The 15,868-nt window shown below is 34.4% G+C and overlaps 1 protein-coding gene across 5 annotated transcripts; it reads left to right on the plus strand.

Moving 5' to 3' along the window:
* Positions 1–7,485: 7,485 nt before the first annotated feature.
* Positions 7,486–13,888, plus strand: LOC104889390 (uncharacterized). 5 transcript variants are annotated; one of them, XM_048641634.2, is made up of 10 exons: positions 7,486–7,717; positions 8,641–8,763; positions 8,867–8,979; positions 9,071–9,146; positions 9,256–9,337; positions 9,425–9,466; positions 9,815–10,161; positions 10,807–10,944; positions 11,483–11,650; positions 12,433–13,888. In XM_048641634.2, exons 5-10 carry the CDS (start codon positions 9,292–9,294, stop codon positions 13,378–13,380), a joined length of 1,689 nt encoding a protein of 562 aa, XP_048497591.1. In that variant the 5' UTR covers positions 7,486–7,717; positions 8,641–8,763; positions 8,867–8,979; positions 9,071–9,146; positions 9,256–9,291; the 3' UTR covers positions 13,381–13,888. The 5 variants fall into 5 exon arrangements, with proteins under 5 accessions (XP_048497591.1, XP_010672897.1, XP_010672898.1 ...); XM_010674595.4 differs by having other exon boundaries at positions 8,641–8,965; XM_010674596.4 differs by lacking the exon at positions 8,867–8,979.
* The last annotated feature ends 1,980 nt before the right edge of the window (positions 13,889–15,868 follow it).

Consider the following 15,868-nt stretch of genomic DNA (forward strand, 5'->3'; position numbering starts at 1 on the left):
GTAGAGTTCCAAATGAACAAATGAGCAAAAAAATATCCTTGGATGTACCATACACATGATGCATGGTACACCCGGGTATATGATGAATACACTCTTGTAAATAGTGAAAAATGTCAAAGTGTAACAATCTTTTAGAAATGAAGGTAGTAATATAAAGATTTTTTTAATAAAAGGTAGTAATATAAAGATTACGTAATGGAGGGACACCACTAGGATCGAATCAAGTCAGATCAAATAGGGTTTGTAATTTGAAATAAGTTGAAAATAACTCAATCAAGACTAACTTATTTTACAATAAGGTTGAAAAAAATCAATCATCATCTGCCTATTTATTATATGGATTGCTTGTATACTCGTTTAACCCATAGTCATTGTCATAATATTATGCATGCATAACACTAAATGGACGAGTAACATAAATTGAATAGTTATATACTTATAGTGAAAGTATTGGGTCAGACCGTCTGACCCAATACATTCCGTCGGACGCGCAGAGCAAACGCAAAGAAGAAGACGAAGAAGATGCAAGGACTTCACCAAGATGACTCTTCATCTTCTTCTTCAATCACCACCTCTTTTTCACCAATTTTTTTTTTGATAATTTGTCGGTATTTATTATTAAGGCATTAAAGCCATGAGTTACAACCCAACTGTCTGCAAGTCCATGAATCAATTTTCATCTTTAAATGATCCAATGACTACAGGCTCTCGAACAAAACATCATCTTTACATTCTATCTTCCAATGTGAATGAGACTAGTCCTGAGAGGGGTTTTAAGGCAGCCAAGCAGAAGCATCCCAATTCCTTCCTCCATGGCACTATAGCCAGGCAAGAAACTCATCGTCTCTTTTTCACCAATTGCTAACCATTATCGATTAGTAAACGAATAATATCTGATGGCCATAAAGGAAGAAGATGTCTTTTTGCAAGAAGACATATATATTGATGACAAAGAAAACTACCCAAGTTAAAGAAATGCAAACAAGAACATCACAAAGTTAACACTGGAAGTCTGGAATGGTGAGTACAGTACAGTACACTTGAATGGTGTGTTTTTTTTTGCAATTTTTGGAATGGCGAGTACAGTACAGTACAAAGAAAACACAAAGTTGGACTTGAATGGCGTTTACCTTGTGATGTTGATTAGATTCCAGTACTTGTATGAGGGTTTTCTTCATGAAATTCTTAATGTGAGTCTTCATTCTTTTCCTATTTTCCATTTTCAGTTGGACTTTGTTTTGTTTCAGTTGGACTTTGTTTTGTTTTCAGTTGGACTTTGTTTTGTTTCAGTTAGACTTTGTTTTCTTTCAGTTAGACTTTCTTTTCTTTCAGTTGGACTTTCTTATCTTTCAGTTGGACTTTCTTTTCTTTCAGTTGGACTTTGTTTTCTTTCACTTAGACTTTCTTTTCTTTCACTTAGACTTTCTTTTCTTTCAGTTGGACTTTCTTTTCTTTCAGTTGGACCAACTGAAAGAAATAATGGGCCAACTGAAAGAAATAATGGACTAACTGAAACAAAATGAAGACTACCTGAAGAAAAATGTAGACTACCTGAAAAAGAATTAAGACCAACTGAAACCCAAGTAAGTCTAACTGAAGCACAAAAACCAACTGAAAAACAAAGAAGACTAACTGAAAACAAAATGAAGACTACCTGAAAAAAAATTGGAACCACCTGAAAAAAAATGAAGACTACCTGAAAAAAAATTGGTACCACCTGAAAGTCGTCCGACCAAGATTATGGTCGGACGAGTCCGACACAATACTATCTCATACTTATATTAGGTTTGAAATATAGTTTTTACACAAGTAGTCACCTAAATTTACATCGTTCATCTCTATTCCATATGTCAAGAGGGGTACGGTACCAAAAAGTTAAAAAAAAAAAGAGTAACTACTTACTATAATTAAAAAATAAAAAAAGTAAAAATAGAAAAGGAAACTACGTATCTAATTAATTAAAAAAGTAAAAAAAGATAAAAAAACAATACAAAAAAAATATGTCAACAATTCAAAAATCCCTAATTTATTATATATAATTAACAATTAATTTAATTTTCTACATTCCTAAAAAAAAATTTCTACATATTTTCGCACACATCGTGTGCATATAAAACTAGTTTTATAAATGATAATAATAAGAATCAATGCAACATTTTATAATTTTTCCTTCTACATTTTATTTTAAGCTACCATTGTAATAAAATTCAAACATATATGAGAGTTAAACTTGCAGCTACGTAAGTTTCTAATAATTCAAATAGTCAAATTTTCCAATAACGACAAACTTATACTAATTTTCTTATTTATCTCAAGTTCAATACTCTTTAGTTTTTCTATTTTGTCAGACCCTTGTACTTGTCTTTTTATTTTTTCTCAAACTCAATTTGTCTTGTAAGAGACCACCTATTTTTAAATTAAAATTAGGCAATGGTAAGCCCAATGTTAAAAAGAGAATTAGTCCAATCGTGACTAGGTTAATTTCTTTCGGTGACTAGTTTAATTCATTTAGTGACAAGGTCTACTTTTATATTAAAATTAGACCGCCTCTTTTAGTAATTTTTGTATCATTTTATCTTTCGTAATGGAAATCATAATTTTAAGATTATCGAAGTAACTTAGCCTAACGACAGGTTACGTCACACATACAGAGGTCTAAACTCTTATTCCGTTTCATATACAAATACATTATTATTTAGAAATTCCATATTGGTTAAAAATCAACTCCCGGTTCTTACTTCTATGAACTCCATACGTTCTAAAATATACTACCTCCGTTCTTTTTTAGTTGCAACGTTTGACAAATTGCACTATTCATGTTCTCTTATTTGACCACATTTATTGATTTATATGTTAAACAAAATATAGTCATGTGGGGTCTTGTTTGATTCGTTTCGATGTAAGCTTTCATAATATCAAATTTTTATAATTTTTACTTACATACAATTAGAGATAAAACGATTTGAAATTGTACATTGGCAAGTGTGAAAGTCAAAATATTGCAACTAAATAAAAACAGAGGTAGTAGTTCTCATTTCATTTTTCATGGTCAAACTTAAAACCTTTGACCAAATACTCTCATAAAAAAATTATACTAATGTGAGATATTGTTAGATTCATTTTAAATGTGTAGTTTTATGTATAAATTAAACTTTATACTTCCTCCGTCCTGTTTCAAATGAAACGTTTGTTTTTTCACGCAACTCAACATGCTTCTTTAATCATTAATATATTTAGTTGTGCATGCGTAAAAAATATATAAAAGATAATTCAATAGTATGTATCGAGACGAATCTAACAAGATCCCACTTGATTGTGTTTTTCATTATATAATGATGATAAATTGGAGTCAAAATTGATTAATGAATAGTGTCATTTCACCCAATGTTTCATTTAAAACATAACGGAGGAAATATAATTTTTATTAAAATGTAACTAATCATATATGGTCAAAGATACTTGTTGGAGATCATGCAAAAATAAGATAGAACTATATTTTGGGACTGACAGAGTAGTATGACATATTCATTATCAAACGAGGATTAAGGTTAGCTTAATGGTTGATCGCACAGGCTATATAACTAATATAACTAATATATACATATATACTTCCTCTGTTTCTTTTTAAGTGCAACACTATGACTTTTGCACTATTCACACCCCTCATTTTAACCGTATTTTCTTTTACTAATATATAAAAATAAAAACGATCATATAACATGTTATTGGATTTGTTTCAATGGATATTTTAATAATATCAGCAGTTTATAACTTTTATAAATACATAATTAGATATATTAATGGTTAAAGTTGTGCTTTAACAAGCGTGAAAATCAAACTGTTGCACTTATTTAGAAACCAAATTGTTAGTATAAAGGAGGCTTTTTTCAAGAGTATTAAGAGTGTCACGTAAGCTAACACACAATTTGACCAATAAAATCAATGTAATATAAATCTATTATCTATATTTTCCATGAGCCACTGAAAAGTAAGAAAACTCTTGTTGGTTATCGATTTTGCAACATTAAATGGCCGAATTACTAATTCCAAAAACATAATCTGACACCTCGAAACTAAACTCCTTAGATATTTGTAGCACTTTAATTTATTATATTTGCCTACACTTTTTGACCATTAATATCTCTAATTATCTATCAGTAAAAATTGTAAAAAGTTAATAATTAAAAAAAAGGATCGAGACTAATGAAATAATATTTACAATTACAATATGATATAGAAGCGTCACATAGGTGAATTGTGGTTCAAAAGCCATAGATTCTTCTGAATGTTTAATGGTCAATCATGATAAGCCTTCTTCGTTGAGGACATTTGAAGGGCACCAAATTGTTAAGTTGGAGTTTAGTCGAGTAGATTCCACATATGACTCCCATAAATTGGATTTTCGCTCAAGAGGAAACTGAAAAAAACGCGTAATAACCAAATAATTTGGAACAATTTCAATAAAAAGAAAAACTTATCACTGGGAGGTTTTTTTTTTTTTTTTTGAAAGAAAGAAAAGGGATTTCATTAATATTTCGCCAAACGACACTTACAAGTCATTTCTGAAAAACATAAAATTCTAATAGAAATACATATCACCCTAGAAATGTAAACATCGCAGATTTGACTTAATTTTGCCTTAATAAAAATCTTCATCTGAAGCAATGCAATCTGTGAGTTCGCTCTGGTTCGGCATACGATCTGCAGATGCGGAAATTTTGGGATGAACTTACTCCAATAGTCTTCCATAATTTTACAGAAGTTGTGAAACCCTAATTCTTCATGTTGAATCTTGAAATTCAACCAATAAGAATAATTTCTCATACCTAAAAACAAAAGAATCATACTCACAACTCCCATAGGGGAGAAGGAGATTTCCAAAACAGAAACTAAAAACCCTATAAAAGGGTTTGAGAAAATCTCATAAAGAGATACTAATTTATTGAACAAAACAAGAAAATGAACTAAAAACTGAAAATAAAAGGGAAAGAGGGGCTTACCATGGATGAAAACATCCATGGCAGCCCCCTAATTGATGAAGAAGGGGTAAGAGAGGCTAGAGTTTTTAGAGAGAGAAAAGGAGAGGGGAGATCACTGGGAGGTTTTTAGGTGCATCTTCATAGAGATTTAGGCTATAGTAGTTGTATTGAGGTCATTTTTAATATATATTCTCTTTTTTTGCATGGGTTTGTCTATTTTTAGAATATTATGAGATCCTATATAAAATTTGGATAAGCTAAAGGAAACGGAATACTCAAGGTCTAAACTCGGTAGTTCAACATCTCTGCTCTTGCAATGACATCATCATCAATTAGAGGCTTAACTCTCACTTATCATCTTTCTCCTATAGATCTAGTATGTCGAACCTTGATTATCACTTATAAAAAGAAGATATTTGATAACACCAAACTTCTAACTCTCGCTTTCAAATCTAGGTTTATAAATGTTCAAGAATGAAAGTATCACTGAGTTGTACGTTAAGAGAAACAAATTTCGTAGTTGTGTCGGTTGGTAAAATCTAGGAACAAAACAATGTTTGAAATCTTAGTTTTGGAGTGAAACCTATGCTTGGACACTAGGTATTATATATTTTGGGAAATACCTCTTCTTCTTAATCAATCTTGTTAATTGTATAATTAATGTGTACATGTTTTATTGTAAGTTATCGCATGTTAGGAAGAGTCCTAATCCTATAGCTATTGCTCGTAACATCAAATTAACTTTAGTTTAATTTAATCCGGTTTTAGTTAACCACTATTCCCCGCACATTCAATGTCACTATAAAAAATATAGCATTATCACAACTTGATTTAGATAGTTTGTAATTTTCCTGCTCTTCATGGAATGACTTGCTCATTGTGTGATTGCCTTGGCTCTTGTTACCAAGCATTCTTGAGAAACCTCAAGCTTTTAGTGATGTTTATTCAACATATACATTTTTCGTTTGGAAACTCCAATTCTTGATCCATTAATAGCCTTATTTCAAGTATTAGGATATCCTATCCATCCTAAGGAACCAATCATTCCGTAGCTTTTTATTCAATTGTAGCATTTACGGATGAGGAGATTCAAACCACAATTACTCACTTTGCATTATCCATTAATGTCATGGTGAGAAAGCATCGACTTTCACGATGAATAACGAAATTCCCTTTAGCATATGCCACTATATATTGTTAGAAATAGCCTTTACACTCATAATAAGCAACTAGACATTTTATACGATACTACCATGACATTCACACCAAATATGTTGTTGTTCACTAGAGATGATCAACATGAGCCCAACTCGAACCACCCCCGAAACTGGGCTGGTTATGGGCAAGTTTTTGACAAAAAGTCGGGCCATGAGGAATCTAAATAAGTAAATTTAGGCTAAATTTTGTCCTGCTCTAAAATAATGAGTTTTGTTGAGAAAATTTTGGCCCAAGCTAGGCCCACCCCTCCTCGAGACTTCATGCCACTTTTTAAGCCTAAACTAGTTATTAGGCCCGGGCTATGCCACGGGTAAGAAACATTTTCATTTATTAATATTGTACTTTGATATGATAACACTAAATACAACTTGGTAAAGTGGTTAAAACTTTAGTACATGAACCATGAGGTCATGGGATCAAAACCTATACTATGCAATTTCTAATTTTTTTAATTGTACATGGATTACATGAACTAAAACTTCCTAGGAGAGCGCCACGTGGCACCGTTCCTCGTTCACGCACGCCTTTTAATATATTAGTACTAGCCTTCATATGCACGCGATGCGTGCGTTAATTTCAAAATTTGTTATTCTATTAGATACTCCATTTGTACTTTATTTATGATTAAACTTAAATGTGAAAAATTCAACAGTTAGATGAATTTAGATATATTAATTCGCTAATGTAAAAAAATAAAAAGGTTGTGAGTGATTGTTAACATTAATTTTTGTAAATGAATATTGAACAGAAAGAACAAAAATAATGAGTTGGTTTAACTGAATTAAAGAGTATCAAAGGTAGTGAATGTTCAGACTTTTCATGTGCACGTTATGTATGCCATCTTTTTTTTATAAGGTATAAATATATTGTGTCCATTTTTTTAATTTTTGATTGAAGTATTTGATGCATATACCATTTTAAACTTGTTTTAAATGGCAAGTTGGAATGATAATTTTTAAATGATTTGCTTTTGTAATTTTTTTATTCCATTAATTAGATAATTAAGGGTATTTTAGTCACTTCAAAAGAGGACACCACACCTCCTCCCTTGACTTATATAATAGAGATAGATTAGACTAACTCGATCTATGATCACCTCTATGATTTCCATATGGATCAATTTGCATTTTCTCACCTTGACCCATGAGTCCATGACAACTTGGAAGACGGGAGAATTTAAAGACGAAAGAATTATGTAGTGGGTCCAAAACAATTGTACTGCTCCTACGTGTCCAGAAAATGACGGCCCAAACTTAAACAAAACATAGTAAGAGAGAGAAAATAAAAAGAAAGTAAAAAAAGCGAAGAATGAGAAGAAGAAGAAGAAGGCGGAGTCCCCACTTTACTATTAATTCATTCTGCAGGACGCCAACTTCCTTTCTTCACTCCTCACTAGTCCTACTGTCCTAGTCCAAGCTGATACTTCTTCTACTTTGCTCATTTTTTCTTCCCCACTCTCTCTCCTCCGAATTTCGCGAAACCCTAGAAAATCTTCACTACTTTTTTCTTCGAAATTGCAGGTAATTTACTTCTACTACTCTCTGAATTTCATTCTTTATATGAATTTTTGTTTCTTGATCTTTCAATTTTGATGATGTTGAAATTTCCGATGTCATTTTCTCGATTTCTTCTGGTTTTTAGCTACTGTTGAATTGCTGTTTTTGAGAAATAAATTATATAGCGAAATTGTTAAAAGATGCTTGAATCATGATCAATATTGGTAATTTGATGCTACTTTGGAAATCAGTTGGTGAAATTGTGTTGCGGAACGCTATCAGTTTGATGATCGGAGGCGGAATTTTAGTCTATTTTACTCATGCATATGTTAATTGATGAACTTTATTGCTTGATGTAGTCGCATTAATAGTTTCATTGTCGAATCGAAGTGAGCTTATGATTTTGCAACTCTTATACTATAATTTATGTTAGACTCGTCACTGTTGTATTATGCAGATGTTAGAAATTATAATGTACAGAATTGGTGTACATTGATTGAGTAAGAGAATTTCATAACGAGTTTTGCAATTTCGAGGAAGAGAAGAGTTTTGTTATTGTAATTTTTTTAACCTAATATCCAATGGATAAACCGTAATTTAGTTTTGAAGGTTTTGAGTTTTAGTTTACGTTGATCAACTGACATTTTGATTTATTTCAGTTGTGATGATTAAATTTTTACTGTTTTGATCTCTATCTAAGAGAACCAAATAAGTATTGTTTGCTATGTTAAATCTTCAGCAACCTGTGTTTCCTTCTATCTTCTGTAATAAAATAAGAAATAGGGTTGAATGATGGACAAAGAAAGTCTAGAATGGGAATTTTGGGTGTAGAAGTAGCAAGTGGATGCTAGGGTGCCAACGAGATGTCTGAGTCAGATGTAGGCCTAACATGGAATTTGACCCGGAATTTCAGTATTGACGAAATTTCTTGATCTTTGATTGAGCAGAAAGGGGAGAAGTCAGCCTGAGTTGTATAAGGATTATATGAAGTGGCAAAGTGCTTGTATCTCGAAAAGTGATGCGAGGATTTTTCTTGGTGCCCAACCCTGTTCCTCTCTCATAGTTCTGTGGTAATTGTTTACTCGATTCCTGTTTGGCTTGCTGTGTTGGCGTCTATCATCATGTCACTGGACATGTCTTTCTGAATCATGTTCCTTGGGCTTCTGCCACCAGATATGGAAGACTTAACTGTTCTACATATAATTATTTAGTTAATGTAGAATGGATCTTATGGACACCTGGCCTCAGTTGTTTAATGATTTCTACTGCTAGGTGAATCAAGACCGGTATTTATTGAGTTTATGTGATTATTTGATTAAATGATATGTTTCTTTCAATTTTGTATATCTGTTTTTGATTTGCATTTATTCGCGACAGATCTAGTCATAGCATCTCAGCAGATCTCCCGCTTCTGTTATAGGAACACAAAATGCTGTCTGAGTTTTTAGGTCATGTAAGTTTTTTATTTCTAACGGTGTATTGTCTAAGTTTCACATTTCTTTTTCAGCTAACTTACTTTCTGTGGAAGCACTTTCTTGATGATATAGTGTCTTTTAATGCAGATATATGGTGCTTATGTTGTCCGCATGATGTGACATATGTTAACTGATGTCATGGATTTCGATCCAAGAGTTACATCCGATGGTGAGAGTTCAAATCTCTTCTAATCTTGTTATTATTGTGGTTCAGATGAACAAGTGGCATCTCTTACATATGTTATATTTCCTGCAGGATATGGATGGCACTGTAATTTTCACTTTGGCTATGGACATGGTAAATCATGTATCCTATATTCTGAACATGTTTGTTAGCTCTTTCTCTCTTTGTCTGTGTTCGCTCGTGGCAACCCCTCTCACAGTTGCAGCAGCTCTAATATGACTTTCCCATACTATGCTTTAAAAGTCCACAGCATATTTCCCAGCCTTCCCTTGACACTTCATGTGATAGTCTGATACATATATCAAGTCTGAACATTATTGGAGTAAATTGAGTAACTGCTCCATATATATAAAGACTAATAATCTTTCTTGTTAATATATTTGCTATCTTCTGATTTACCTTCTTTCCTTCCCTTCACCGAGTAAGTGTAATGATTATGTTTTGGCTCATTGCTTACTGTAGATGTCATTGAAGATGCAAAAAATGAGAAATCTTGTGTGCAAGTGCTACAGTGTCTGATAGCTAAAGCAGATGCTGAAATTCATGATCTTGAAGATGAACTGGCTATCCTTCAATGCCAACTGAAGTGGGCTGAGTCAGATGAACAGAGGAATCCATATGAAGTCTGCTGTGCTACTTTCAAGCAGAAGATAGATTTACTGACTACATCAATTATGAATTTTAGAAATAAGAATATCTTAACTGAGCATGGCATGGACACAACAGTAGAAGTCCAAAGGCCAGCTGAGAGAATCTATGATATTATTACTGCTTTGATTAAGAAGGATTTTGCAGCACCCGGTGAACAGGTTGGAGTATATGTTGTCCCTTTTTATTTTTTGCAAGATTATTCCTTTTTAAGTGTTAATGTTTTTCTGATATTCACAAATCTCTTGCAGTTTTATGGTTATGACCTTATATACCACTAGTTGATGACACTTTATTAGTAAGTTGGAAAGTCAAGTTCTTGGGCTTAAGTGAATGGCAATTGCCAATTAAGCACCAATGCAGTTACCTTAATGATAAAGCCAACCAAATGAAAAATAATTCAATTTAAGCAAACTATTGGACATGGATCCCATAGACAAACTAACTCCAGCTATTTGGATGACATCTTATGTAGATGCTAATCTCTCTCTTTCAGACAAAACTTAGGTCTATGACTCTCAATTCCCACCATCAGGCAACACAAATTCTTATCATTTACAGAGTACTTTGCTCATCAAGCTAATACTTTACCTTTTGGACTCAGATAGATTCGTCTAATATCCTATTCGATGTTTCTATGTAAGAGGCATTGGTTTGGGTTGGTTGATAATCACCCTCCCTTGTTTTGTGCACTTGCCTGTCCTTTCAGTAAGTAGTTAGTCTAACCCACATGGAACGACCACTTTTTCTCTATGCCTTAATTGGTTTAAAAGTACGCTAACCTGCTATTCTTTTTTGCAATGCAGGTGGAAGACTTGTCTAATGAAATGAACTTGCTTGTCAATTCTGGCTCAATGGGCACTGACCTAAGACAAAGAGAAATGACTTCAGAATCAAGTGCAGAGTCCAAAGAGCTATTGAGAGACTTTGGAAGACAGTTCAAGGTGCTTAAAAACTTTCTCTATGGCACCGTTTGGTAGGGCGTATAACATTTGTAAAATGATTTTCATGGAAAACAATTTACAATGGAAAACACAATTCCAAATTAGTTTTCCGTTGTTTGGTTCGATGTAAAAAAAATGATGAAATGAAAGGAAAATGAAAGGGAAAGTGAGGAGGAGTGTACAAGAGAGATAAGGAAAATAGTTTTCCCTTCATTTTGAAAGGAAAATGGTTTTCCATCATTGGGAGAGTAATTTTACCCCAAGGGAAAGTGGTTTTACACTCTTTTGCCAACCAAACAATGTAAAACTGAAAATAGAGGAAAATAGTTTTCCGGGAAAACGTTTTACGCCCTACCAAACGGAGCCTATATCTACGGCATGTGATACAGTTATCACTATTGTGCACTTATGTGGTCTTTGTTTTAGACTGTGTGTTGCGAGGTTTGGTTCTTTCTGTTGCAAGATTCCCATTGTCCAAATTATTTGAATCAGATTGCATGGTTCATTTTTTTCCCCTTTGTTTCCTTTGGGTGAACAGCCTGCGGACACTGTTTCTGAAGAATCTTGCTCGGAGACTGCCAAATATGTGATAAGGGACTCAATTGAAGGCAGAGAATTGGGCAAGACTGATGTTGAAGTGACTGGAAAAATTGATGCTTATGAGTTTACATCTGAAGGAAAAACCGGATTCTTGACTTCTCTGCAGGTTAACTTTTCATTTAACCTCTTACATGCATTATTTATCTGCATCTTTAAGGTCGTAGGCCATTCTATGTTTTATTTAATGTGAACCTCAGGTTTGATTTTATGGTCGGTGACTTCATACTCTCCCACTTTCTGTTTTTTTGCATGCTTGGGAGTCAAGCCTGATTGTTCACTTTCCTTCTATAATCTATATCTACATGTAAGACATGAATTTGTCACCCGAATCCAACTCAGGCTAAAGTACAAACATGATTAATTAAGAAAGACTGCACTTTTGAAATGGGACAGAGGTAATGCTGTTTAAAGTTTTATCGTCTCTGGTGAATATCTACTGGACAAATTATATCATGCCCTGCAGTGAAAGACCTCGTCAGACTGGGAAATATTAGGGAGTTATGCCATATCCTTTTTCTTTTCCGAGAGGAAAAGATCTTTTGTGAGCTCTACGACCTTTTTATGAGTATCTTATCAATTGCAATGATTCATGTTTCAACATCTTTACTTCTTCCCACAATTAGAGGGTTTATTATTCTGGTGTAACTAATGTTCATGGTTTGTTGACTCAAGAATGCAGAACTGACCAATCTTGACCACTCTTGACCAACGGTCTAACCCAATATTAAATTTTTAGAAATAAGAGAAGGTGTACAGATAATTTGCTATTTAATTAGTGACTTAGTTTGATTTTCTGATTACAAGATAAATCTGCTTGAATTGCTGTTTCATTGCGTTTGCATTCTTTCACTTCTACAATAAGGATATTCCAAATTTATTGCTTTGCAGCATGGAGAAAGTGAGGAATGCATGACTGGTACAAAAAACAGTGGAAGCGGCTTGTCATCTTTGTCTGCCAAGGCACAAGTGGTTGTAAAGGTTGAAGAGGCTGATAATGATATGAGCATTCAACATGTTGCTGATGATTTCCTTTGCAAGACGCAAGATCAGGAGAGTGGAGATCTAGTTAGGGATCATCAAGAAGTAAAAGAATTTCAATTCCGAACTATTGACGATATCCACATCAAATATGGCAGAAAAAAATCCAGTTTGAGTTCTACTCTAAAACCACAAGGGCAGAAAGTACAGAGGAAAAATCTCACCGGTGGCAGACAAATCAATCGAAAGATGCTAAAGCCACAAGGGAAGATTGGAAAAAGGCAATTCCCTTCAAATGCGGATAAGTCTAGCGGATCGGATACACCTATTTCTGTGGTAGAGGACGGAGTTTGTCCCTTTCCAGACAAAATTTGGCCTACAAAACTAGGAGACATCGCTGAGGGACATCAACCTCGACTCTTAGGAAGCAAGAAACGAGAACTTCAAGGAGCCAGCATAGAGAATGCTAGTATTCATTCCAAAGAAATGAGTGGTTCAAAGGAAGATGATGTGCATGCAATGGGTAGTTTGGCTTTAAAGTCACGGAATGAACTGGTGATGTGTCTGGAATCACCCCTCACTGAAGGGGGAATAGATTCGGTTCATGATTCTAGTCCTGCAAATCTGCATATTGCTGAGAGTAAGAGGACTATTGTGGAGAAAATAGAAACAAAAGAGTCGCCTGCCTATGATTTCGAAAGTTTGAGACTAAAGCTTTCTGAAGATCCCCAATGCTTAAACAAGCTGAAAGTGCCAGAAATAAAAGATATTCTAAAGCACAAGAAGGTGCCCAAACTTTCTAAACTCAAGAAAGACAAGATGATCGAGGAACTAACCAAGCTACTAAAGGAAACGTAGAATTTACAAGCAAGGAATGTACAGAATCCGTTATTACTTTTTCTAACCCGTCTTTTTGTCTCTGCAGTGTTTTGCTCATTTTGACTGGGCTTTGCTGCGGGATTATTTTTCAAGTCCCGATGAGAAAGTTGACTTTAGGTATACGTTGAAGAAGATATACATCATACAGGGTTTACAGTGCAGATTGTTGCTAGGGCAGAAATATGTAGGGGTTTCTGATGCTGCCGTTTTGTTTTACTGTCTACCTCATTTTATGATGACACCGATGATTTATGTACAGCATGAAAATGAACTGAGTATATATGCAGCCAATTGAAGGATGCTAGTAGACAGATTTTTTTGGTCGTCACTAAACATTGTGAGCAACTGAGCATGATCCTGAATCGATATTATGTGCTGCAAGCTGAAAAATGTTGCAATTAAACAAGGTTTCTTGATTTTTTGAACATTGAAGCTGACTTTGTCAAGTTCAATATCCATCTTTAATTTGACAGCTTTTCAACTTGCATATTTTTGGGTGAATTAATTTTTCAGCATACATGATTGCATGTCCTAGATGAGTGAGATTTACATTCTTTGAGGGCGCAAGTTGTTGTGTCATGTCTTCTCCATTCTCTTTGGTGGGTAATTATATTCGTACTTGGGAAGTTAATAACCCATTTCTGCCATTCTATCAGCACTATGGCACTTACGGCCTGTTTGAGTAGTGGTCATAAATAGTGATAATGGTAATGAAATATAGTGTAAATGTGTAAAAAAAAGTTATCATGTCAATGATCATGGGAATGAAATTTTATCACAAAACATGGGTTTTTCTTTATAAATTTTCATTACCATCCAATACTGTATTTCCAAGTGGTAATGGATGGTAATGAGTTTTTAGGAAGAATATAGATATCTTAGGATGAAATGGCATTACCACAGGTAATGACGTTGGATTTGTAGTACAAATCTACACTATAATGCATTATCATTCACACCATTTATGACCTCTTATCAAATGAGTTAATCTCATTTCTCATCTGCCCTTGAAGGTATATGTACTTACACCACGGATATCTACTTTGTAGGTAGTAGTGAATGATTGTGGTCGTATGTAACTGAAATCTGAAATCCAATTATGTGATTATGTTCATAAATTTCATTTAAACTCAACACCAATACCAAGTGTGGTAAAATGTAAATTTATGAAGAAAAATATGTTTGAGGATGAATTCTCATTACTGAGTATTCTGTTAAAAAAACTACACTTAAAGTTCATTATTGTTATCACCCTATATTATCGTTGTTCGAGCGAGTCGCGTGTGAATCGTTTGTGATATACGACCGGTTAAGTAGTCGGTAACAAAATGTGGATATGAATGAATTTACATGTTTCATAAAGAAAGTACGATGTCAATACATAAAGTAATAGAATTCCATGTCCAAATAAAAAAAATTCTTTCACAAATTTGAACATTGCCGAGTACCACCTAAGTAGTAACGTATGTTGTTTCGGTTTGAAACGGTTAGCGTCCTCGCAAGAGTCCGCCAAGTCTGGAGAGCTCACGTCCTTGCTGGAAAGCTGCACAGGATGCAAACGTAAACTACCCTCGGGGTGGTTTTGAGGAAACCCCCTCCGACGCTCAAGTCAGATATTTGGACCAATAGGTGTAGAGAGAGAAAAAGAGAGAGAGAGATAAGCTTTTTTAGTGTGTAAGAGAATGTACCTGCAGAATAGTACCATTGGGGTATTTATAGAAGTACTATTCCTCTGACAGACGTATGATCCTTTGACACGTGTAGGGCTGTGACGCATTTGACAGGTGGGAAGATTCCCTCTATTTTGTCTTGTTAGGCGTCCGCCAACACTGCCGGTCCCAGGTGAAACTGGCTCGAACGATCCCTTTAATGGTTTTATCGCACTCGCGTCCATAGGTACATTCGCGGTCGCTAGTGAGAAGGCCGTTAATGAACTTGGGTTATACCCATACAACTAGCCCCCCAGCATCTTTTGTGGTCGCGACCACTGAGATGTTGTCGGATGGACGCGGACATTTTTGTGACGGTATTTTTATATTTCTTTTTACTTTTATTTTGATCTTTTATCCTTTCTTAGTGGGGTAGGTTTGTGGGGTGCCACGTGTCGTCGTAGGGAGTTGAAGGATTTCGAAAAGTTAATGATTACCTTTTCCGAAAATCCCGCCCAAATGCTTTATTAGGTTTTAATGTAGGCTTGACACTTGGCACGTATCTGAGAGGAAGTTGAAGAGTTTACTCGATCTTAACCGCTCATCCTAGTATAAAAACAAAAAGGCGGTTTTTATTTCTGACTTTTTATCTCATTTTTCAAAGAGCTTCCTCCTTCCTTACTTTTACTCTCTGGCAAAAACCTCCATAGCCAAAGCTTACACTGCTCTAAAGCTTGCTTTTTAGTGCTCCGTTGCCACCAAAAAGCTCGTCACTTTCTTGGTTTTCTTCTTCCGATTCCGGTGACACTCGGGATTTC

Source organism: Beta vulgaris, chromosome 3, assembly GCF_026745355.1.
Source record: "Beta vulgaris subsp. vulgaris cultivar EL10 chromosome 3, EL10.2, whole genome shotgun sequence".
In the NCBI taxonomy this organism is placed as follows: Eukaryota; Viridiplantae; Streptophyta; class Magnoliopsida; order Caryophyllales; family Amaranthaceae; genus Beta; species Beta vulgaris.

Excerpts from the sequence above, each read along its gene's own strand:
- LOC104889390 (XM_048641632.2), top strand. The coding sequence starts at position 9,292 with ATGTTAACTGATGTCATGGATTTCGATCCAAGAGTTACATCCGATG. Across the intron at positions 9,338-9,424 it reads TCCAAGAGTTACATCCGATG|GATATGGATGGCACTGTAAT; the intron begins GTGAGAGTTCAA and ends TATTTCCTGCAG. Across the intron at positions 9,467-9,814 it reads TCACTTTGGCTATGGACATG|ATGTCATTGAAGATGCAAAA; the intron begins GTAAATCATGTA and ends TGCTTACTGTAG.